Genomic DNA, 25655 nt, shown 5'->3' on the forward strand with positions numbered 1-25655 from the left:
TCAGGAGGGGCTAGCGGGCGGAAACCTTGGCATTGCCACAGAGTTGCTAAGAGGGCTTAGCCAACTGATATAGTGAGGGATCTAATGAAAGAGAGACCCCGAACTGTAGGCAAAGAAGAGTTTAACCCCTGAAGCCCAGAGTGGAGGATATAACTGGCCACGGGCGCTGGACAGGAAAACTCCCATTACTAAGGGATCCCCAGATTATTAATAAAAGGGGATTGACATCACAGACAGACCTCAGAGGGACAGGTGGGGTGGATTGGAATTTGACCCAGAACATCTGATTAGAAATTCACTTACAGTAGTAACAAAGGGAGAGTGTGCAGTTGAGGTTCGTCGCAAGGAGATTGAGCCACTTCCTGGTGATTCACCCCATGTGGTCACCAGAGTCTACATCTCCTTCCCTGAACCCCAAGGAGAAGCCTTGGCTACCAAACTCTGATGGTTGGTCCTGTCCTGACTGCTGTTGGATGTTGGAATCTAATTCAGATATGGTTTCCGCCAAAAATGCTGGAAGGTGAGGTGCGAGCCATGGCTAAACAAGCTAAGACAGCTGAAATGCCCCCTTGACTTCTGCTGTAAAGGAGTGATCAGATATACAACATACATCAATATCGCAGTCTTGAATTTGATGGTACAAGGATGCGATGCCGATATTAAGAAAATATCCAACTTAAAACAATTTTTATGTAACAAAACATAAATTTCCCTTCAGTAGGATGCCTTAAGTGCCAAGGGTCAACCAGATTCAACTCTTGCATGTACTTTCTGAGAGATTCTCTGACTAATGAATTTTTTTTTCCCATGGAGGCATGTTTCTATGCAGGTTAGGATCAATTATTTCATTGAAATCATCTCCTATTATAATTTCATTGTATGTACAGGTGAAACTCGAAAAATTAGAATATCGTGGAAAAGTCCATTTATGTAAGCAATTGTTTTCCTTAGCTACTGGAGTTGAATATATGAGATAGACTCATGACATGCAAAGCGAGATATGTCAAGCCTTTGCTTGTTACAATTGGGATGATTATGGCGCACAGCTGATGAAAACCTCAAAGTTGAGATTGTGAATTGGGGGTTTTCATCAGCTGTACGCCATAATCATCACAATTATAACAAATAAAGGCTTGACATATCTCGCTTTGCATGTCATGAGTCTATCTCATATATTAGTTTCCACTTTTAAGTTGAATTAGTGAAAGAAATGAACCTTTCCACGATATTCTAATTTTTCGAGTTTCACCTGTACTTTGACTCAGGTGACTAAAACATTGATAAAACATACCTGAGGAATCTACATTTGGCCTATATGTATTAATCAACATTATTACCATTTTGGCAATTTTCACACACAAAATTAAATAGTGTCAATTTTCACCACTGGTAACTTGTATATCCACCCTCAATCCTTTTCGTATCAGGTGAGCAAGGCCTCTAGCACTGGAAGTATAACTTGTAGTATATACCTTTCCTTTCCTACACAATCCTTCATTAACCCTTTTTTTGTCTTGTTCCAACAAATGTGTCTCTTGTAAATAAGCGATATCAGTAGTGAAAGATTTTAAGTACTGCAGAATTACTCGCTTTTTTTGAAATCTCTCAGCCCTTTTACATTTAAACTAACTTCATATTGTATTATTAAGTTCCTTTTGGCCCCTCTTATCTTGGTCATAAATCCAATATTCATTGTTACAAGATTTCTTGTATACATATACACACATATATATAGCCTGCCATTCATACACCTCAAATACCTAACATGTGTCTCTCTATATAGTTTAGCTTTATATGTTGTTGTTGTTGTTGTTGTTCAGTCGTTCAGTCGTGTCCGACTCTTCGTGACCCCATGGACCAGAGCACGCCAGGCACGCCTATCCTTCACTGCCTCTCGCAGTTTGGCCAGACTCATGTTAGTAGCTTCGAGAACACTGTCCAACCGTCTCATCCTCTGTCGTCCCCTTCTCCTTGTGCCCTCCATCTTTCCCAACATCAGGGTCTTTTCTAGGGAGTCTTCTCTTCTCATGAGGTGGCCAAAGTACTGGAGCCTCAGCTTCAGGATCTGTCCTTCTAGTGAGCACTCAGGGCTGATTTCTTTGAGAATGGATAGGTTTGATCTTCTTGCAGTCCATGGGACTCTCAAGAGTCTCCTCCAGCACCATAATTCAAAAGCATCAATTCTTCGGCGATCAGCCTTCTTTATGGTCCAGCTCTCACTTCCGTACATTACTACTGGGAAAACCATAGCTTTAACTATACGGACCTTTGTCGGCAAGGTGATGTCTCTGCTTTTTAAGATGCTGTCTAGGTTTGTCATTGCTTTTCTCCCAAGAAGCAGGCGTCTTCTAATTTCGTGACTGCTGTCACCATCTGCAGTGATCATGGAACCCAAGAAAGTGAAATCTCTCACTGCCTCCATTTCTTCCCCTTCTATTTGCCAGGAGGTGATGGGACCAGTGGCCATGATCTTAGTTTTTTTGATGTTGAGCTTCAGACCATATTTTGCGCTCTCCTCTTTCACCCTCATTAAAAGGTTCTTTAATTCCTCCTCACTTTCTGCCATCAAGGTAGTATCATCAGCATATCTGAGGTTGTTGATATTTTTTCCGGCAATCTTAATAACCATAGCCATTTCATTATTGTTGTTGTTGAAATCCCCTACTACATTAGTGTTACATAACCGGGGGGAGGGGGGGAGCTTATCCAACTTAACCAGTTTTGAAAAATAAAGACGGGGGGGGGATAATAATCCAAATAGAAACAGGGGAAACCATGACTTCCAGAGTGGGCTGAGCTTGCAGTTTCCTCCTCCTTCTTTCCTATCAGCTTGACTCTGACTTGTTAATATTTTTATTCAAAAAGTGGTGGTGACTTTTGCTGCTTCACTAGTTGATAAACAGGTAATATAAAACGTTCTTTTGTTGTTGATTTTCACTGCTGGCTGTTTACACTCCAATCTATTGGCAGAACGCCCAGATTGGCAAAACAATGTCTTCAGCAGTGTATCATTAATTAGTTTATGGAGTCATCCAAAGCTTCAGTTCCAGGGTGTCCACCGATTTTAGTGAGGAATTCCTCTGCAAAGTCTGGCTAGTCAGATTTGTGAGTTTGACCTGAACATTGAATACAAAACTTTGCAATTTGCGTAAGAGCTCATCTCTTGTCTTGAACACACACAAACTTGACAATTACAGTGCTACCTCGGGTTACATACGCTTCAGGTTACAGACTCTGCTAACCCAGAAATAACGCTTCAGGTTAAGAACTTTGCTTCAGGATAAGAACAGGAGTCGTGCTCTGGAGGCGCAGCGGCAGCGGGAGGCCCCATTAGCTAAAGTGGTGCTTCAGGTTAAGAACAGTTTCAGGTTAAGAACGGACCTCCGGAACGAATTAAGTACGTAACCAGAGGCACCACTGTACTATATTTTAGGAAACCCCCGTCCTTCGCCTTTTCACTGGGATTTTGAAAATGTGTTCTATGTCAAATTGACATTGAGCAGGCAGAGAGAGCACCTCTTTAAATACCTGTTGCAAGTAATCTGCCAGCTCTATTCAGCTTTGCAGGTTTTCAAGACCAGTAATTTACAAGTTCCTTAGTCTTTGCTGAGATTCTAAATTGTTAAGGCAACGATTAAGAGTGCTGTGAGAGGTCTGTGAAAATGTCTCCAATGAGTCCAATCTGCCTTCACGGTTTGCCAGTTGCACCCGGAACTCATTAAAGACTTTTGTTAGAGTTTTCAGTTGGTCTCATATATGGTTCAGGGTTTGAAGCCAGGCCATGATATTTTGTAAAATAGCTGTATTTGGGTCTGCCTGTTTATGCTCAATAGCAAGGGTCAGCAGACTTTTTTAGGAGGGGGCCGGTCCACCGCCCCTCAGACCTTGTAGCGGGCCAGACTGCATCCACGCAGCAGAGGGGGGATTCTCCCTCCCTCCCTCCCTCCCCAGCCCCTCCCCTCCCCCTGCTTTCCTTCCTCCTCCGCCACTCTGCCTGCGGCTGCGATCCGGCATCTCTCCTTCCCAGGCCAGCTTTCCCAGGTGCCAGGCACCGGGCCAGCAGGCGCGCCAAGCTCCAGCCGAAGCCCCACAATGTGCCTGTCATGATGCCCACAGCGCGGCCATGGGCAGAGAGGCTGGAGGGTGGGTGGTAAGTTTGGGCCACACCTCAGTGTGCAGGCGGCGAGGCTTCGGATTGGCTGGCACCAATCAAAGCCCAGCTCCCTTCCTCCTCAGGGTGGGGGAGAAGCCGGGAGGGGGGAGGGGAAATGGTGCCCTGGGGGAAATTGCAAAAAAATGGCGCAGCCCAAACAATCACGCCGATCCAAGCGGCAATTCCAGGACCATCTGCGGGCCAGATCCAGAGGGCAATTGGGTCTGATCTGGCCCACGGGCCTTAGTTTGCTGACCCATGCTCCATAGCCTCTGAGTCAGCTTTTCTTGCATCAGCCACGCTTTTTTTCAGCGTTAGCTTCTGCCACTTTTTTCTTTCAGCAGCTCACGTGTTGGTAGATTTATCTTAATTAGTTTTGTAAAGAGATAGTAGAAAGTTTATTTGCCCTTTAATGTTAGTCTTTTGGCTGCACAGAGCCGCTTTTCAAGTACTTGAAGGCCTTTTAGTCAGAGAGATGAGAAGATCACAGCTCCATTCCTAGTCACACTGCTAAGGCAACTTGTATGTTTGTCTCATCTGTGGGTGTTGCCAACCATGGTCCTGAAAGCTGCACTTAAGTCTCTCTCCAAGGTGCTAATACTGCCTTGCCTTGCCTTGCCTCCCGGTCTGGCTGGATCCCTGGGACTACTGAACGAACACACACACACACACACACACACACACGGTTTGCACATCACATGTTCATGGTAGTAAACATTTTCATGCATCAGGACAGTGTGCAGGTATCAAGTGTGGAAACACCCCATAATTTGTAGTTTTACATAAGAACATCAGAATCTAAGTAGAGCCTGCTGGATCAGGCCAATGGTCAATCCAGTCCACCATCCTGTTCTCACAGCGGCCAGGAAGATGCCTGTGAGAAACCCGCAAGCAGAATCCAATGACAAGAGCCCTCTTCTCCCCTCCTGTGGCTTCCAGCAATTTGTCTCCAGAAGCATTGCTGCCTCCATTGTGGCTTGCAGACATTGGTAACTCTCTCCTCCATGAATTTGTCCAGCCCTCTTTTAAAGTCCTCCAAGCCAGTGGCCAGCCCTGTCTCCTGTGGGAAGGTGTTTTGTAGTTTAACTATGTGCAGTGGGAAGAAATACTTTATTGGATTTTGATGGGTTACTAGCACTATGAGAGAGGGGTGAGGAACTTTTCTTTGTCCACTTTCTCCATGGCATGGATGGACACCTACCATGTCACCACTTATATGCCTTATCTCTAACCTAAAAAGTTCCCAAGGCTGCATTTCCTTAACCATTTTGGTTGCCCTTTTCCGAACCTTTCAACAAACAGTTTGACAATATTTCAAATTTAGCAATCAATCATTCCACCTACTTTTCCAACTCCACAATATCATTTCTGAAGTGGGGTGTATAGAACAGTACACAGTATTCCAAATGAGGTCACAGCGTAGATTTGTGTAAGAGCATTAGAATATCGGCAATTTTATTTTCAATTCTTTACCTAATTGTTCCTAGCATGGAATATGCCTTCTTGTTGAAGTTTTGTGAGGGTGTAGGAAAGTGTTTTTTTTTCCCATTCCCATGTCCTTGGTGAGAGAGGATGACTGTCCAGCCAGCTGGAACCTGGAACACAGAAATGTCCACAGCAATGTGACCCAGTTGAGGTCAGCCCTGGACAGCTACGAACTATTTTCATTATTGCAAGATTGGCTGTAATGCATCACTAGCAAATTGCAGCTCAAAGAACCAAAGTTTTTGAGTGATTCCCTTGCGGGAAAACCCAGAGGCAGCTTAAATTTCAATCAAAGCCTTTACTTCTCTCCCTCTCCTCTCTCCCCATTTTTTTTTCTTTTAAAAGATGAATTAAACATTAAAGTTAAGTGGAAAATCCTGTATTTATTTGGTGCAAGAACATTTTGCTCCAAAATCCCAAACAGTTTATGAGAGATTGGAGGAGCCAGTGCATTCAGCCTCTGCCTCCCTTCCCCCACTCCCAAGAAGAAAAGCGCAGGCTATGAGCCATCATCTCAGGAATGGTGTGGGCTTGACCATCTCTAAATACAGTGGTACCTTGGCTTACGAACTTAATCCGTTCCTGAAGTCTGTTCTTAAACCAAATCCGTTCTTAAACCAAGGCGCGCTTTCCCTAATGAGGCTTCCCGCTGCCAGTGCCCTTCCACCATTCAGCTCTTGTTCTTAGACCGAGGCAAAGTTCGCAAACCGGGACACTACTTCCGGTTTTGTGGAGTTCGCAAACCGAATCGTTCGTAAACAGGGCTGTTCTTAAACCGAGGTAAAACTGTATACACTGCCAACCGATGTGAGACCCCACTGGTCTCCTAGAAAGCTTGCTTCGTACGTTTGTCCTTAAACAAAATGGCATCTTGCTATATGAATTTCATATAATAAGACATTCCTTATGTGCTGACCACACTTCTACTGGCCTGTCAAAATGTGCCCCTTGGTATGCCAGACTACCCATTCGTGTGCCTCATCTCCACTATGTAAACAGCATTACAAGTGTTAAATGGAGAAAACTTCTGCAGCTTTGCCATTCTAATCTATGCATTGCTCTATAATCAAAGAACACTACCACCAAATTCCCCATGAAGAGAGAGCCTGTACATTTGGAGATCTTGGTCTGAAAATTTACCCCACTATTTGTTTGACCTATTTATGAGGATTTAGGAGCTGCCTTGTTCAATTATTTATATTTCTCAACTGACAGATCAGTTGGGTACTTGACTAACTTTCTATTGAGGAACAGGTCTGAAAAGGTGGTCTGTTTTGCCTTTAGAACAATAACTTCCAGAAGGGAACTGTGGGGATGAAAAATTAAATTATTCAATGTAGAAATTCTCTGTTTGACAGTATGCCTAGTTTTAATAACTCTGTAATGTATTCTATCTTGCTTCTATGCAGGGGTGTACCCAGGATCAAAACTAGGGGGGGCAAGCCATGGTCGTTCAGGTTGTGACATTTCAGCATGGAAAGGTGAATGAAACCAAAATTTTAGGAAAATTATATATAATTATAGCAGTGCTTTATTATGGTAGTTATTACAATTATTTGCTTGAATTTTTTTATAATTTTTGTTCTAGTTACATGTCTTATACCAGGGGTGGCCAACTCCCAAGAGACTGTGATCTACTTTCAGCAGTGATCTACCCCCATTTTTTTGGGTTCAGCTCAAAGTTGTTGACCTTTTTTTGGGGATGAGGAATGCCCTGTTTTTAGGGGTTTGGTTCGTTTTTAGATTACTGACCGCATTATGTAAACAGCAAACAAAAACAGCTTCAAAAAACAGAAAAACTTTCCCCCTCAAACAGAAAGCCCCAAATGGCTGAAAAACTCAGTTTCCCAGGATCCTCAGCCCTCACAAAGGAACTACTCACCATGGAAGGGAACTCAGTTTCCAAAGCTCCCTTGCAATGATCAGCCGGCGCAACACACACACACACACACACACACACACAGTGTCGGCCAAGAGCTCAATTGTTATTGAGATTTGGGGAGGGGGAGAAAGACCAGTAGTTGAGCTTTTTTCGGAGAGCTTTTTTTTTTCTTTTAGGCTGCCGATAACCTTTTAATTTATTTATTTATTTTGCTTCGGGGGGGCAGCTGCCCCCTGCCCCCCCCCCCCGGGTATGCCCATGCTTCTATGTATTTTGTTTTGCATGCAAATAAACAAACAACTATCAGTGACCAACCAGATGCCTATGGAAAACCAGCAAACAGGACTCAGGAGCAACACTCCCCCACCCTGTGGCTTCTTCCAGCAACTGGTATTCAGAAGTATTGCCGCCTCTGACCATGGAAGCAGAGCAGAGCCATCATGACTAAGTGGAGCCATCGATAGCCTCCTCTTCCATGAATTTGTCAATCCCTCTTTCGATGCTGATGCAAGAATTAGGGACCCAGGGTGCAGATTTTTTTAAAAAAATTAAATATGTTCCATTATTAATTGTATTGAACATTTGGCTAGAATGTGTCAGGCTTGATTTTGTGTGCCTGCATTTTATGACTCTTGCGCTGCATTCCTTTACTGCACAAATGGCCCTCCAGTATGTTATTCTAAGTATATATCATGAGTTAGCACTGGGGTGTAAAACCAGCTAACTAGATCTGCTGGATCTTGCTCTAATTCTCTTGGTTCTGGGTTTTTTTATTTAAGGGTGTCCCCTCACCTGCGTACAAACAAGGTAGTGTCCAAGCTATCCAGATTGGTGGCCATCACGGTCTCCTTTGGGAGCAAGTTCCATAGTCCATGCACTGCATGAAGAAGGGGTTTATTTTATCTGCCCTGAATCTCACAACACTTAGTTTCATCGGACGTCCCTCAGTTCTAACCTTATGAGGGAGGAACTTTTTCCTATCCACCTTCACCATGCCATGTACAATTTCATAAAATCTCCACCCCTTATTCCCCTTTTCTCTAAAGAGCCCTAAGCATCTCAAAAGGTCATGGAGGGACAGGTCTCTCAATGGTGGGTGACCACAACAGCTGGGAATAGATCCACGGTGACTGGAGGATGAGCATCTGTTATTACCGTGCTGGGGATTAAACCTTCATGTCTGTTTTAGTGCCACAGGGGACACTGTTTCCATGCTTAATTCCAGATGCCTAGCACTGTTACCAAGGATGCTTGGCCAGCTGTCCAGAGCTCATATCAGTCATGGCATCAGCAAAAAGGGGAGGGCTTAAGGATGCTTCCAAATTTATCAGTTCAGAGTTCCAAATGAGCAGGTTAGCCGTTGGCGTGTGCTTTGCTGCTTGGGCTACGGGCGGAGGCGAGCTGCAGGCCAAGCCCTGCCCCGCCCCTCCTCCCGCAGCCCGAGCGGGAAGGAATGAAGCACAATGCCAAGTGGCTCCCACTCGGGGCTTTGCTTTGTTCCTTCCTGCTCAGGCTGCAGGCGGAGGGGAGGGGCGGGCTTCTCTTGGGCTGCTGACGCCCCTCCCTGGCTCGCCTCTGCTCAGTTGTGTGCATGCACAGCGTCGCTACACATGCGTTGAACATAGCGACATTGCACATGTGCACTACGGAGTGAATTGGCCCCCGGGTATGCCCCCCCCCGGGTGGCAAAGTGGCTTCCTCCGTCCCTGGCTCTGCACTTGGCTATACGCTTGGCCTCCTCTGCCCCCTCAACATTTGGGGGGCGACCCCCTCCTAAAGGATATTGGAGGGGGCCAAAAGCAGCTTGGCCCCATGAGCTGGCACCCCTGGCAATTATGCAAGACTGCAACTGGAATAACTGGAAGACATCATAGAACAAAGTTTGACTCCTGAGTGCTTCACGGTGCTTCCACAGCTAACAATAACTCAGTAACCTGCCTTATACAAGTTCTTTGCAGGGTGGTGATCTTGTCCTTTGGTAATAACACATTTTAAGATTTGGGAACGTAGTGAGATGGGAACACAGGAAGCTTCCGTATACTGACTATTGCTCCATCTAGTTCAATATTGTCTACACTGACTGGCAGTGGCTGTTCATGGTTTCAGATGCCACTGGGGACTGAACTAGGAGCCTTCTGCATGCAAAGCAGATACACTACCCCTGAGCGACAGCCCTTTTGTGAATTCCAGGCCATCGGATGTCTGTTAGATCCTTCTTAATATACTTCTGCAGCCCACAAACTTAGGCTGGGCTGTAAACATCACAAAAAACTGGAGTTTTGCAGACTTAAAGAAGTTCTCCTCTTGGCATACCAAGCAGAGCTTGTTCTGCAACTGCACTGAGTATCAAGGGAGGACCTTAAATATTTAATGCCAACTTACACATCAACATGCTATCTTTTTTATTTCTTGGGTTTTTCCCCCCTTTTCAGATGGGAGCTAGAGATGAAAAACCTAAATGGAAAGCCAACAGATGGATGCCAACATGGCTAACTAATTAATAATGATCAACATCTTCATACTGGAAGGAAGCAGAACCACAGCTGTGCAGTCCTCATGCACATGGGAACATAGTGGGGCTTACACTGGGCCATGCTATTGGGAAGCCCCACTAAAGTTAGCGAGTTGAGGTTTGTAAGGGCTCAAAAGCAAGACAAGATGGATTTTGCAAAATCATCTTTTATTATCCCCATAATCTGGTAATTGTTTTAACTAATATTAATAAGGGACTTTATAGCATTGCTACAGCCTGCCCAGGGGCCTTACGGTGACAGGCACAAAAGAAACATCCCACTTGCGGCACTAAAGTCAAGCCTAGTGCATTCCTTATAATGGGAGCCTGAGAAATACAATATTAAACCTAGAAAATTGGGGGAGGGGTGCAGCAACAGGACCACTGCAATATACAAGGCACATTGTTACCTCCTCAAATAATAAACAGTTCCACAGTTTACTTTAAACGCATTAAAACTGCCAAATGTCCCTAACGGCTGTTGCATGTTTTAGTAAGTCTTTGCTAGATGTGCATGTGATAAAGTTCTGCCATGTGCCATAAAATGATTGCGCTTTTCCTTTTCCTTGCATAACCCAGATTTTCTGTGTCGCTTTCTCTGCTGCTGCTAAAGTCCAAATCATTCTGTACCAGGATGGTAAGTTTAGATTATTCAAATCTTCCCTGCGTCAAGCGATGGTACTAGTCAATGATAGCAAATGCAAAATCCTTGCTATGTTCTGTAAACACAGACAGAAAAAATAATTCTGGGGTAAATTTGGTATTAGCACCTGTAATGCTGATTAGTTCCTCATGTATATCAGATGTTGTTGTTGTTTAGTCGTTTAGTCGTGTCCGACTCTTCGTGACCCCATGGACCAGAGCATGCCAGGCCCTCCTGTCCTCCACTGCCTCCTGCAGTTTGGTCAGACTCATGTTGGTAGCTTCAAGAACACTGTCCAACCATTTCATCTTCTGTAGTCCCCTTCTCCTTGTGCCCTCCATCTTTCCCAACATCAGGGTCTTTTCCAGGGAGTCTTCTCTTCTCATGAGGTGGCCAAAGTATTGGAGCCTCAACTTCAGTATCTGTCCTTCCAGTGAGCACTCATGGCTGATTTCCTTCAGAATGGATCGGTTGGATCTTCTTGCAGTCCATGGGACTCTCAAGAGTCTCCTCCAGCACCATCATTCAAAAGCATCAGTTGTTCGGCGATCAGCCTTCTTGATGGTTCAGCTTTCACTTCTACACTGGGAAAACCATAGCTTTAACTATATGGACCTTTGTCAGCAAGGTGATGTCTCTGCTTTTATCAGATACAAACCCTCATATAGAATTTCTTTCCCACAGGGGGTCATATGTGCCTTAACCCCATATCCTCTCCAGAACACAGAATTGATTGTGGATGTTGTGTTCTGTATTGATTTCAGCATCACCTTTTTTTTTGCAGGAAGCATCATCTGAGTCCAGTTCCTTATCCAGAGGGAGCTGGGTCAGTCGCCAATCAGGCAGGTCAGCCCCAGTGGACATGGCTAAGGTGATGCAGGACCCTGGTGTCCCTTTTTATTAAAAGGGGGGTCATCCTCCTCCCTACCACACTTTTGACCTCTTTGTCCTTCTGAAATCCTGATCCAAAACCACCTGTGCCTCCAGACCTCCCTCTCCAGGCAGTTCTGCTTCCCACTGCAACCACCAATTTTGCAAAGTGGCTCCCTTTGTCATTGCCCCAGGGGTGTGGGAGGAGGCAGAGCAGGTTGAAAGCCAGACCCTTAGAAGGAGTCACAGGATGGGAGGCATGAAATTTGCATCCTGCACCATGAAAGCTTATCGCCCACAATCGCTCCCCATGCAGCCAGCATTTAATAATAATGATAAAGATAAAAATAAAACACTTAGTACCTTCAGTAAAAAAAAAGCAACAGCTTCTGTTGTTGTTTTTGAGGAAATGCACTGTATGTGGACACTTAGCAACCTCCGTTTACAGCAGAAAATTACTTTCCACACAACTGTTGCTGCCTGAAGCTGTTTTCATTCATAGCTAACACTTGGCTGCTGCCATCAAACAAACAAGAGAGATGAAAGAAAGAGGAAGAAGATACCTTTTTTCAGCCTAAGGGCCACATTCCCTCCCGGACACTTTCCAGGGGCCACATGCCACAAAGAGAAAGGGGGAGGGAGCAAAATGCACTGGCTTACCTTTGTGCAAAGAGAGGGGGGGCCACCAACTTGGATGGCTTTAAAGGAGAACTAGACAAAATCACGGAGGAGGAAGCGGCGATCAGTGGCTACTACCCAGGATGGCTATGATCCACCTCTGTCAGAGGCAGCGCATGGCAGTCAGGGTGTGGGGGCGCAGGCCTGGATCTGCTGGGGGAGACAGCATGTTTTGCCTCAAGCAGATTATCATGGGCTGGCTCTTCCTAGTGAGGCAGTAAGAGGCAAGGGGGCGGCAAGGGGGCACAGCAGGTATAAATGACCATCTTGTCGCTGGCATCCATCTGTCTCAATAGACAATGGAGTGTGCCTGTCGGGGTGAAGTGTTGTGTCAGCATCACCCAAGTGACCTCCCCGGGGTGCAAGTCTGGGCTGTGTGTCTGGAGGTCTTGGGCTGCCCAGACAACAAGACCCCCCACCCCACCTCTGCCTCACTGATAAAGTCCAAAGGAAAGCAGAGCAATGTGTTTGACACCTGCTTCCCTGAGGAGATGCTGGAAGGAGGCGTACAAGGTGCCACCCCACCACCTTAGGGACTCTGCCCTGGACTTGTGTAAAGTTTACTTCTTAGCCTTCTCTTCTTGAACTCCTTGAAAGAAAAAGGTGATATATAAATATAACAAATAAAAATAAAACGGCAGCATAAAGCAGTGTCTGCACAGGAGATTTCAGCCAAACCCAAAGGGACCTTCGCTTTGTGTCTTCTTCATGGCCCAGACAAGGCAGTGAAACTCCAAGCATCCTCAGCCGCCCAGGATCTTTGAGCCATAGGATCTCGGAGCCATAGGATCTCTGATCCATGCTTGCATATCAGGGATGCGGCACCTGAGCTGTGCCAAGCATGGCGCTGAAGGAAAAGTCTGCTCTTCTCTCATGTATCCAAGCCCCATCCTTAAAAATAACCGACCACCAGCCCAGTGCCAAGGGTCAAGATTCTCTCTCTTGAATGGTGAGCCTCCAAATGGATGCCAGCAATAGCTGTTGCTCTCTCTCCACAGCACTTAACCCTCTTAATAAGCAACAACAACAACTTCTGGCCTTATCCATAAACAGAAGTCCTGGAGCCTTAGCGTCCATCCTTCTCATCTCTGGATCTTTCCAGACTCGCTGCCTTGTCTCATCTTGGAGAGCGGAATGGGGTAAGAAAGCCCTCTTCACGTACAGTTCATTTCACATTTGTCCCTGCCACCAGCACAAGCCCATTGGGGGCCTCACAACTCTACAGTTCTGTGAACCTACGCTGTGATGCCAGCATTGCAGGGCAACAGACCAGATGGCCCTTTGGGTGCCTTCCAACTCTGTGATTCTGCAAATCTGGCTGAATCTCGATGATGTTTCATATTTCCATGCAGCTCTTCAGCTTCCCTTTTCATAGCTTGAAAGAAGAAAAGGTTGTGGGCAAAGCAGCTGGTTCCTCCTCCATCTCCCCTCCCCTCCCCCAGTGCTGCTTCCCCATCCGAAGCCCCCAAAATCCCCCTGTCCCCACGTGAGGCTTTTCCTCTGGGCGAAGCAGCCCTTCCTTCAGGGTGGCTTCCACTGAGTACCAACATTCCACAACAGGTCCTACCCCCTCAGAACCTTTGTAGACATTCTGTGAATTCTGTGGCAGCACAGGCACCTCCATCAATGGCCTTAAAAGAAACCTAAGGATTTTCTAATTTCTGTTTCTTCGCTAATTGCTACCGAACATGTAAGGAGGTAGTTTACAAATCATGAACCTTTTCCAACATTTCCAAAGTCTCTTAAGCTTTTTTTGTGTGGCGTGGTGGTGGTGGAAAGAGAATAAATTGTTCCATAGCAGTGCTCCTGGTACCCAAACCCTGGAGTTTTTGGCTCTTTGGATGCCTTCCCAGGCTTCATCACATCCCTGAGAATTCAACTCCCTTTACCACATGCTAAGTCACACCAAAGTGAGGAACTTTGTTCAGAGATGCTTTTAAACCTGCAGATTCAGTGCCAGGTAGTGAAGCTCAACATCAAAAAAACACAGATCATGGCCACTGGTCCCATCACCTCCTGGCAAATAGAAGGGGAAGAAATGGAGGCAGTGAGAGATTTTACTTTCTTGGGCTCCATGATCACTGCAGATGGGGACAGCAGTCACAAGATTAGAAGACGCCTGCTTCTTGGGAGAAAAGCAATGACAAACCTAGACAGCATCTTCAAAAGCAGAGACATCACCTTGCCGACAAAGGTCCGTCTAGTTAAAGCGATGGTTTTCCCAGTAGTAATGTACGGAAGTGAGAGCTGGACCATAAAGAAGACTGATCGCCGAAGAATTGATGCTTTTGAATTCTGGTGCTGGAGGAGACTCTTGAGAGTCCCATGGACTGCAAAAAGATCAAACTTATCCATCCTTAAAGAAATCAGCCCTGAGTGCTCACTGGAAGGACAGATCCTGAAGTTGAGGCTCCAGTACTTTGGCCACCTCATGAGAAGAGAAGACTCCCTGGAAAAGACCCTGATGTTGGGAAAGATGGAGGGCACAAGGAGAAGGGGACGACAGAGGATGAGATGGTTGGACAGGGTTCTCAAAGCGACTGGCATGGGTTTGGCCAGGCTGCGGGAGGCAGTGGAGGATAGGGGTGCCTGGCGTGCTCTGGTCCATGGGGTCACAAGGAGTCGGACACGACTGAACGACTAAACAACAACAACGTGTTGGCACCAAACCTGCATGTTTAGAAGCTTCTCTGAACAAAGGTTTCCTATTAGGCAGGCCTGCATTACTGATCTGCAGGAGTCACCCATTTCAGGCACAACTATTCAAAAACCAAAAGGCCAAAAAAGATTTATCATTCGCTATTGTGTTCTCCAGTTGAAATATAGGGATACTAAAAGGTAAAGAGTAAAGGGACCCCTGACCGTTAAGTCCAGTTGTGGATGACTCTGGGGTTGCGGTGCTCATTTCTCTTTACTGGCCGAGGGAGCGAGCGTTTGTCTGTAGACAGTTTTTCTGGATCATGTGGCCGGCATGACTAAGCAGTTTCTGGCAAAACCAGAGCAGTGCACGGAAATGCCATTTACCTTCCCACCGGAGCGGGACCTATTTATCTACTTGCCCTTTGAGGTGCTTTCAAACCGCTAGGTTGGCAGGAGCAGGGACTGAGCAGTGGGAGCTCACCCTGTCATTGCGGGGATTCGAACCGCCGACCTTCTGATCGGCAAGCCCAAGTGGCTCAGTGGTTTAGACCACGGCACCACCCACGTCCCTTCCCCCAAATCAGTGCTTTCCAGATGTTTTGGACCACATCACCCCAAGCCAGCCTGACCAATGGTTCATGGTGGTGGGAGCTGTAGTCCAAAACATCTGGGCACCACCCAGCTGGATCAGGGTGGAGCATACAAGTTCCTTGCCTGATGCCCAGAGATGAGGTGGTTTTGCCCTTTCCATACCATGTATTCTTTCCCTCTAGAATCTTTCTTTAATCAGAATACCTTCCAAGACTGAAGCATCAAGTTGAGTTCAGCAGCAATGGAAGCTTCCATTGGCTATGTTCTGCCTCCATGGTCAGAAGCGGCAATGTTTTTGAATGCCAGTTTCTGGAAATGGCAGGAGGGTAGAATGCTGTTGCACTCCGATCCTGCCTTCACGCTTCCCTAAGGGAAGTGATGGGCACAAACGTGGACAGCTTTAAAAGAGGATTACACAAATTCGTGGAGGAGGAGAGGGCTATCCGTGGCTACCAGTCCTGATGGCTCTGCTCTGCCTCCCCAGTCCGAGTCAGTGACACTTCTGAATACCAGTCTCTGGAAACCACTGGTGCAGAGAGTGTTCTTTTGCTTGGGTCCTGGTTGTTGGTTCCCCATAGACACCTGGTTGACTAGTGTGAGAACAGGAGGCTGGGCTGGATGGTCCTGTTCTCACAGCGGTCAACCAGATGCCTATGGGAAAACCTCATGCAGAATCTGAGCCCTCTCCCATACTGTGGTCTCCAGCAACTGGAATTCGGAAGCACTACTGCTAGATTGAAGGGTCACAGGTGGCGCTGTGCGTTAAACCACAGAGATTAGGGCTTGCCAATCAGAAGGTCAGTGATTCAAATCCCTGCAACAGGGTGAGCTCCCGTTGCTCGGTCCCTGCTCCTGCCAACCTAGCAGTTTGAAAGGACGTCAAAGTGCAAGTAGATAAATAGGTACCACTCCAGCGGGAAGGTAAACGGCATTTCCGTGGGCTGCCTTGGTTCATCAGAAGCGGCTTAGTCATGCTGGCCATATGACCCGGAAGCTGTACGCCGGCTCCCTCGGCCAGTAAAGTGAGATGAGCGCCGCAACCCCAGAGTCATCAGCGACTGGACTTAATGGTCAGGGGTCCCTTTACCTTTAGTGCTAGATCTCCAGGAAAGGAGATTCTGACTAAACATTAGGAGGGACTTTCTGACAGTAAGATCTGTTCAACAGTAGAACAGACTACCTCAGATAGTCTTCATTTGACGTTTTTAAACAGTGGTTGGATGGCCATCTGTCAGGGATTTTATAGTTGTGATTCCTGCATCGCAGGATTCTATGATCTATCTCTTCCAGAACCCCAGCTCAGAGCATGTTGGGATGTCAGAGAGATTCCTTCTAAAGCTTCCCCTAGAATCATATTCCAAGGCTCTTCTTACTTCTTTGCAAATGTTCTATAGCTAAACCTTTTCTTACAGAAATCTCTCTGAAACCAGGCGAGCAACAATAATCTTGAAAATACTTATTCTATATATAGTTGGCAATTATATAAGCATGCCATGATTGACATTATATGTGAGGGATGGGGGGAGGGAGCAATGAGTGCACACATTTGGAGTGCAAAGTCTGTTTCTCCTGCAACAGCCAAACCTGATACCGCATTCTGCTGTGCCCTGGAGAGTGCAAAGCAGGGGTGGCTACCGGCAGCTGGGGAACATTGTTCTGGCCCTCCATATCACAGAATCATATTGTAAAGTTGGAAGGTTCCCCTAAGGGGCATCTAGTCCAACCCACTACTATGCAGGAATTACAGCTAAAGAATTCCTGGCAGATGGCCATCCAAGTTCTTCCTAATGCTTAGTCAGAACCACCTTTCTTGTCATTTGAATCCATTGGTTTGGGTCCTCACCTCTGGAACATCAGAACGCAAACTTGCTCAGTCTTCATGTGGCAGACTCTCGGGCATTTGAAAACAGTTATCCCATCCCCTCTCAGTCTTCTCTCTCCAGGCTAAACATACCCCTCAACTGTTCTTCATAAGGCTTGGTTTCCAGATTCTTGATCATCCTGACCTCTCACTGCTCTGCACATGGTCCAGCTTATCAATATCCTTAAACTGTGATGTCCAGAATTGGACACAGTATTCCAGTTATGGGCAGAAGAGAGTGATACTATTACTTCCCTTGATTAGGACACTAGACTTCAGTTGTTTTGTTTTGTTTTGTTTTGTTTTGTTTTGTTTTGATCAAGTGATGCAAAAGATCTCCCAGGTCCTGGAGCTAGGAGAGTTGGGCAAAGGATCAGATCTGGTATCAGGCAGCTCCCAGGATTTCTCCAGCCATTCCAACGAATCCATGGAAAGGGCAATAAGGAAGACTTTCCATTATGACTGCCACTTGGTGGATCAGAGGAACGCTGTTGACATAGTCTATCTTGATTTCAGTAAAGCGTTTGACAAGGTCTCCCATGATATTCTTGTGAGGAAGCTGGTAAAATGTGAGTTGAATAAGGTGGATTTTTAGCTGGTTGACTGACCGAACCCAAAGAGTTCTCATTATTGGTTCCTCATCATCCTGGGAAAAAGTGACAAGTTGGGTGCTGCAGGGTTCTGCCCTGGGCCCATTGTTGTCTGACATCTTTATAAATGACTTGGAGGAAGGAATTGGAAAAGTGGGTCCAAGCTTACAAAATGCTTTACATCTTCTTCTTCTTCTTCCTCCTTCCTTCCTTCCTTCCTTCCTTGGATGTTTTTAAGTAGAGGTTGGATGGCCATTTGTCATGGATGCTTCAGCTGAGATTCCTACATTTCAGGGGGCTGGGCAAGATGACCCTTGGGTCCCTTCCAACTCTAAATTCTATGATTCCCATAAAAGCTCTGCACGGCTTACAAAATATGCACACCTCACCAAATAACTACCAATTGCAACACAGTACGAATCTGCTGGTCTCCTCCCTACTTCTGACAATCCATCAGAAATTTAAACAGAAATCATGTGTTTACTCCTTGGTGGGGGAACACCACACAACCATACCATATTAATATTCTGCCTCAAGACAATCCATGTTCTCTGCAAAAAAAAATGCTAAATTCTATAACTTGCATAAATTATGCAAATTAAGAGAATTGTGTAATTTATTCAACTTTTGCTAGTCATGGGACATTAAATCCTGTCCCCCACAACTGTGAATCTCATCCAGCTATCTTTCTAGCATAAGAGCAGACATGGGGAATCCTTTTTAACCTGAGGGCCACATTCCATTCTGGGGAACCTTCCTGGGGCCACATGCCAGTTTGTGGGCAGGGACAGAAGCAAATGTTGGCAGAACAACAGGCATTAATTTTGCCTTTGTACCTTGGGCTGTTTTTTACACACACACATGCACACCCCTCTCTCTATTCCATCCAGACAAGCAAGGAGTATTATTCCACATTCGAGCCAGGCAAAAATGCATGAGGACGGGGCAAAGGAGGGCCACAGACAGGTGTGGGGAGAATTCCAAGGGCCAGACAGAGAGTCCTGGGGGAAGCAGGCAGCCTTGGGGTCCCCAGCACAGTTTTAGGCATTTCAGGTTCAGTCACCCACCCATATCCAAGCCCAGCCTTAGTACCATGAGGTCTAGAAACTTAATTTTTAAAAGAAAGGAGGAGGAAGTGCTCAAGAAGTCCTGACTCTCACATGATGCTCTCTTGTAGAATCATTATATACACATCAGCATCCTGAATATAACATTTGCCAGCCTGCGAGAACAGAGATCAGGTTGTCACCACTGGGCAGAAACCAGTCACTTTGTTCCTGATGGTGGCTCATAGGACTCTCTATCTCAGGGTTGTGGGTTCGAACTCCACGTTGGGCCAAAGATTCCTACATTGCAGGGGGTTGGACTAGGTAACCCTCATGGGCCCTTTCCAACTCTACAATTCTATGATGCCACAAGCTCAATATTTTTATCCCTCCCAGGAAGGCTCCCAGAACATCCACAACCTCTGCCTGACTCAGCTTCATTCTGAATTACAAAACCGACCAAAGCCAGAGCCACCTTAAGCACCAGGTGAAAGCAACTAAGCAACCCAAAACTTTGAGCTGGGAATGAAATGCTTCTGTGTGTCTGAACTTTTGTTCACTTGCTGTTTGTTGAATGTATATCTTATCCCAAAGGAGTCCAGGGCAGCACTTCATGAAGAAGAAGCTGGTGAAGCCCGGAAGCCTGCACATTCCGACACCAAATCCACTCAGCAGCCCCCCAAATTCTTATCCTTTTTTTTCATTTTTGATGCCACCTATTTCTTTTACGAAGACACAAACCAGGACTAGAATAGGACAGACCGCACCTGAAAAGTTACTTAAAAAAAAAAAGTCCCCTCCGGTGGCTCCTTACCCCGAGAGTCGTCCTCTTGGTCCGACGGGTTATTGGGATCCATTACTTCCGGGAGAAGTTCCCACCGCGTCGTGTCTCCATGCAGCGGAGCGAGATAAAAGGTTATCTTAAAAGGAAAACTTGGAGAGGTGGGGGGGGGGAGCAGGAAGAGCAAAGCCCGAGTGGCTCCCAGCTGCTGCTCCTCAAACCAATTCACCTGCTTGACGAGCTAAGCGCCACATCCAAAAGGGGACACCGCCGGCAGGCGCCTTCCTTGGCGTGACACGGCCTGGCCGGCTCCCCAGTCCGCCGGCTGACCCTCGCGGCTCGCGGGTCTTCCTTCTCCAGCATCTCGAGCAAAAGGCATACCGCGCTCCCTCTCCCCCTGTGCGTGAGCCTTTCAAACTCTCGGCTCCTCTCCCGAAATCGCCAGCTCTCTCGGACGAAAGTTCAGAATCCGTGCGGAGGGGGTGGGGGACACGAGGTTGGCAGAGAGGAGGATGAAGAAAGAGCTCCTTGCAAGTGGTGGGTTGCTGGGGGGAGCGGGGGCGGGGAGAGAAGACCAGCCTCCAAGCCACACTGTTGCATAACGCAAAGGGCTTCTGTAATAATAACGCATATAAAGTGGCGTGTGTGTTCCTTAGGAGGGAGGGAGAAAGAGAAAGGGGGGTGGGAGAGAGAGTGTGTCGACAGGAAGAATCAAGGCTTAGGAAAGGGAAGGAAAACCCATCCCAAACAGCTCAGGAAATACTGTACAGAATTGCCTGCACCCACCCCAGGGACCTCAGGAAGGCCCACAGGCGCCCCTCTCCTGATCATGGCTGGGCTTACTGCGTGAGCATCCTCACACACCCTGGCTGCATTTGAGTCCCTCGTTGTCTTTCCCCCCTCTCAATAAAATAAAATGGAATAAGAATAAGATCCTGGCAGGCATAGACTTGGGGGGGGGGGCCTGACTCTGCGCCAGGGCATCAGCTGCGCCCTCCTCGCTGCAGTGGCTCGTCCTATATTCACCTCCTTTTGGCAGGGCTCTGGTGCTGCTCGCGGCTTTGCATGGGCTCCAAGAGCAGCAGAGCTCCTGCCAGGAGCTGCACTGTTGTCACTTGCCCTTAACACAGCTGCTGAGGAATCTAGAGGCTGCAGCGGGGGGGGGGGGAGGCAAGGGGTGGTTTGCCTAAAAGGATGCAGGAATAATTTCTTGCAGTTGCCCTGTCAGGCCCACTGAACAGACCACAGAGAGGGATTAGCACTGATTGAACTGAGCCCCCTGGCAGTAGTTGCATCCACTAACCTAACCCCACCCCATCCCACCCCCCACCCCGCCATTGAGGTCCGGTTGCGAACAAACTGCTCTGAGGGGAAAATGTCAGCTATGGAATGCCGACAAACACACCACTGATTTCTCCCACAAATGCAGGGAAGAATCCCCCTTTCAAAGCCACTGGAGCCAGATGCTGCTACAGCCACATTCATGTGGCAGGAAATTCCATACGGTAGGGTTGTTTTTTTGGAGGGGTGTGTCCCAGAGGGAATTTGGGGAGTACTGTACTGGTTTCTCCTTGCATGGTGAGTTGCCATGCTGCTGACTTCCCCTCCTTTGGTGGATAGATCCAGCAAGCAAAAATGGAATCTCCCTGAACACACCTTTTGCATTGAAATCCTGCAGGGGGGGGGGCTGGCCGTTATGTTTGGGCAGACGGAGGCAATTGGGTAGAAAAGCAGGGAGGGGAGCCCCTTAGGGAGGCAGGGAGGGCACCCCCAGGCATGACCCAGAGACAGGGAAGGTTGTGCATTTGGCTGGGGAATGCCAACGCTGCAAACATTTGGCCAGGAGACTGACAAGGAAACTAGGAAGAGAGAGTTTGTCCAGATCATAATCCTACATGCACAGCCCTGATTTGAATTAATCAGCCAAACCTTCCAGGACTGTGAAAGAGGGTTTGCAAGCAGATTGGCATTTCCAGCAACAGTGCCAATGGCAGTGGTGGGCGGACAAATGATGGAGAGTCAGAGAAGTTCACACAAGCACTGCATGGGGGAGAGGGGGGTGGCATGAAGCTACGGTGACTGTACCACAAGTGCAGCCAGCACACACAGAGGGGGGAGGGAGGGAGGGAGGGAGGGAGAAGGAGAGAGGCAAATTTCTAGGCTGCTGTTCTGGCCTTAAGAATTTAAGAAAAGGCTGCTGGGTCAGGTTAGTGGCCCAGCCCACAGTGGCGAAGCAGATGCCCCAGTGGGAAACCCACAAAGAGGCCCCATTCTCATGAACAATCTCCCCTCCTGCAGCTTTCCCCAGCAACTGGCACTCAGAGCCATATACTGCCTCCAGTCATAGAGACATTGTTGGTAGTAGCCATTGATAAGCCTTTCGCTCCATGGTTTTGTCTAAATTCTCTTTTAAAGCATCCAAGTTTGTTGCCAGTGAGAGTCCTGCTGGATCAGGCCAATGGCCTCTCCAGCCCGGCATGCTGTCCTCACTGTGAATATCCAAATGCCTCGATGGGAAACCTGCAAACAGGACCCTGGCACATATGCATGAACTGAGAAAGCCCTCACTGAAAGTCCCACCAGTTGGGCTCTGGGTGTTGGTGGGACAGAAAGATGGATCTCTCCTGTATCTCTTAAGCCAGCTGGCTCACATGGGAGAGGACCATCTTCCAAGTCAACTGGTTCTGAGCTGTTTCCTGGGACTTTGTGGGCCTTAACCAGCACTTTGAATTACGCCCGGAAATGGACCTGCCACCAAGGAAGCTGTTGTAACACAAGAGTCACTTGCTCCTTTCAATTGGCACCAGCCAATAGCCTGGCTGCAGCATTCTGAGCCAGCTGACATTTCAGAACACCCTTCAAAGGCAGCCCCACAGATAGCATGTTGCAGCAGTTCAAATGAGATGTAACTAAGACATGTGTCACAGTAGCAAGATCTGACACCTCCATGAATGGCTGCAGTTGGCACACTAGCCTCAGCTGTGCAGAAGTAGTTATCCAGATTTAGGGCTGAATCCCAAGGTATCTCCTCACCACGAGGGAAAGCAGACACCCCATGTTCAAAAGCACTACACCTCTGATGACAAGGACTAGCAATAGAAAGTGGTCGCCTTCACACCCTGCTTGTGAGGATCCAGTTAAGATACAGAATAGTGGATGAGACGATCCTTTGATCGGTCTGATCTAGCAGGGTAGAGGCAACTGAAGCGTATCCAGTACCCATAAACATTATCAAATTATCTAAAACAAAGCAGGAATTAATTGTGGAGGAAGGAAGGAAAGACCTGTGCAGATGGACTGAATATCACAGTGGTGGCATTTGAAAGGAAGGCTCCAGCGGCTCTCATTGTATTCCAAAATGGTTGCAACAGAATGATTGTGCTGATTTCTTAGCTCCTTTTAAATATATTCTTCAAGAGCTGTGGGGGAATGTTTTGAATCTGTAAAGAGCTGTCTGCCAGAGAGAGGGGGGGGGGGCTTTGCATGCTTTTGCCAAAAACTCAGAAAGGAATCAGAGGAGGAGGAGGAGGAGGAGGAGGGTGGGTTTGTCCCACTCAGAAGGGTGACAAGATAGGGAGGGAAGCAGGGGTTGGAAAGACACATTTTCACTGAATTCAGGGCCACTTCAGTGCAATACAGCAGTGGACTGGGAGTAGGATTCCAGCTCAAGAACTGCTGTTCCCGTTTTGTGACAGGCTAGCATGGGAGCAGATCTGTAGGTTGGGGGAAGTGGCAAGATGGGTAGATTAAGATGCCTGACAAGAGGAGACCCACAGCTTACCCTGGAAACAAAGTAGTCTAGGTCTGGAATGTAACTTGAGTGGGGCGTTAAGGGCTGCATGCAATCAAGGCTTCAGCACACCCCCCCCTTCAGCACTGCAGGGAAATGTCATGTTGGCCCCTTTGACTGGTAAGTGATATGGAGTCTCACTACTTTGGCCACCTCATGAAAAGAGAAGACTCCCTGGAAAAGACCCTGATGTTGGGAAAGATGGAGGGCACAAGGAAAAGGGGACGACAGAGGATGAGATGGTGGGACAGTGTTCTCAAAGCTACAAACATGAGTCTGAGCAAACTGCAGGAGGCAGTGGAAAACAGGAGTGCCTGGCGTGCTCTGGTCCATGGGGTCACGAAGAGTCGGACATGGCTAAATGACTAAACAACAACAACAATGGAGTCTCACTGTCTGAACTCACTTAACTCCAGCCTGATATAAACATGAGGGGTCATTGCCCTATAACCGGACCCAGGACCTCTTCCTCTTTAGAAGAAGAAGGCCGTCCTACTCAGCCCCAAAATGTTCTAGGGCAGACTTCTCCAACTTGGTGCTCTGCTCCTCAAATCTTGATGAACTGAGTAGGAATAAGGAAGCTTCCTATGTGACCCATGTAATTCCCCTCATCTCCAGGCAGCGTGGCTAATGGTTAGACATGATTGGCACTGTAATCTTGCAATACCTGGCAGGCCACAGGTTCCTCATCCCTGCTCCAGGTGATGCCCCCAAACAGCATTCTCCTTGCTTGCGATTCCCAGCAACTTGTACAGTACATACTTCTTCCATCAGCAGAGGTGAAGCCTAGACATTGTGGCCAGTAGTCACCAACAGTGTCAGATTACCAAATAGGCAGAGTAAACAATGTCCTATGGGCCCCAGGAAAGAATTGAAGTGGGAAGAACAGAGGCAGCTTCCATGCAGGTGTAGTCTCTGGCTGCATGTGTGTTTCCTGTTAGAGGAAGATACCGGTACATAAGCTCAGTGCTTTTTTGCTTAAAAAAATATGTTTAGGTGTACTCACATTTTCCTACTCATATTGAAATACTGCCCCTCAATGAAGGCAAACTTAGATTCACAAAATGTTTAGGGGTATGCGTACCCCTGTGTCCCCTCAGAAAAAGCACTGCATAAGCTGGTGGAAGGGGTGTCAATAAGGAGTTAACTATCTGCCATGTGCATTCCTTTGGCTGGGGAGCACCCTTGACATCTTAGCAGTTCTCTGCTGTAGAGCTGTTGAACACACCACATGAACTCACATCCAAAAATGTATGGTTAGACTGGCTTTGAGTCACATTCAACAGCTACCAGTCACCCTGGCTCAGTGGAACCTCCAGACCCAGAGGCAGTCTACCCCAGAGGACTAGATGATGGGGGGGGTCATACTGTAAAAGGGGGAAGTGCTCTTGCCTTCAAAGCCTGTTGATGGACTCCAGCTTCTGCCAGCTTTAGCCAGCATAGTCAATGGTCAGGCATGATGGCAGCTGATGAGAGGGGCTCAGTGTATCTTGATGGACACCCTGTAGCCATCACCCCAGGAGCTGTCCCACTTACAGAACCCCTAGGGTTGAGCTGCCGAAGACCCACCCTGCTTCTGACTGGCCACACACTGTAATTCCAGGACCCAGCCACAGCAGCAGTGGTGGGTCCAGGCCACAAGCATACAGTGTTTTCCATCTCTAAGCTGTACTTGGGATGTGAAACCAAGTGTGTGGGAGGTGGGAGATGCAGGCCACCCTTCAAGGCAGCTCTATTAAGTCATATGAGAGCCCAGCCTCTTCCTGACTGCAGGAAACGGAGAACCTGCTCTCACGTGTTGCTTAGCAATTGAGCGTGGGAAGAGGCAAGGGCAGACTGGCCTGCTGGAACGGCTGTGAATTTCATCCATGCCGGCGGATGCGTCATTTGAAAACCGAACAGGGGCAGTAGACAAGGAAATAATAATAATAATAATAATAATAATAATAATAATAATAATAATAATAATAATACCCCGGGTTAAGAACTTAATTCATTCTGGAGGTCTGTTCTTAACCTGGAACTGTTCTTAACCTGAGGTACCACTTTAGCTAATGGGGCCTCCTCCTGCTGCTGTGCCGCCAGAGCACGATTTCTGTTCTTATCCTGAAGCAAAGTTCTTAACCTGAAGCG

The 25655-nt window shown here is 47.2% G+C and overlaps 1 protein-coding gene across 1 annotated transcript in view; it reads right to left on the minus strand.

The window, feature by feature from the left end:
* The window catches only part of DAB2IP (DAB2 interacting protein), a 230449-nt gene extending 210573 nt beyond the window's left edge, over window positions 1-19876 (minus strand). Inside the window, exon 1 of the mRNA XM_033138342.1 lies at window positions 19766-19876. Coding sequence (XP_032994233.1) covers window positions 19766-19808 — 43 coding nt within the window. The 5' untranslated portion in view covers window positions 19809-19876. The remainder of the gene's footprint in view (window positions 1-19765) is intronic.
* Between the last annotated feature and the right edge of the window lie 5779 nt (window positions 19877-25655).

Source organism: Lacerta agilis, chromosome Z (genome assembly GCF_009819535.1).
Source record: "Lacerta agilis isolate rLacAgi1 chromosome Z, rLacAgi1.pri, whole genome shotgun sequence".
Lineage (NCBI taxonomy): Eukaryota > Metazoa > Chordata > Lepidosauria > Squamata > Lacertidae > Lacerta > Lacerta agilis.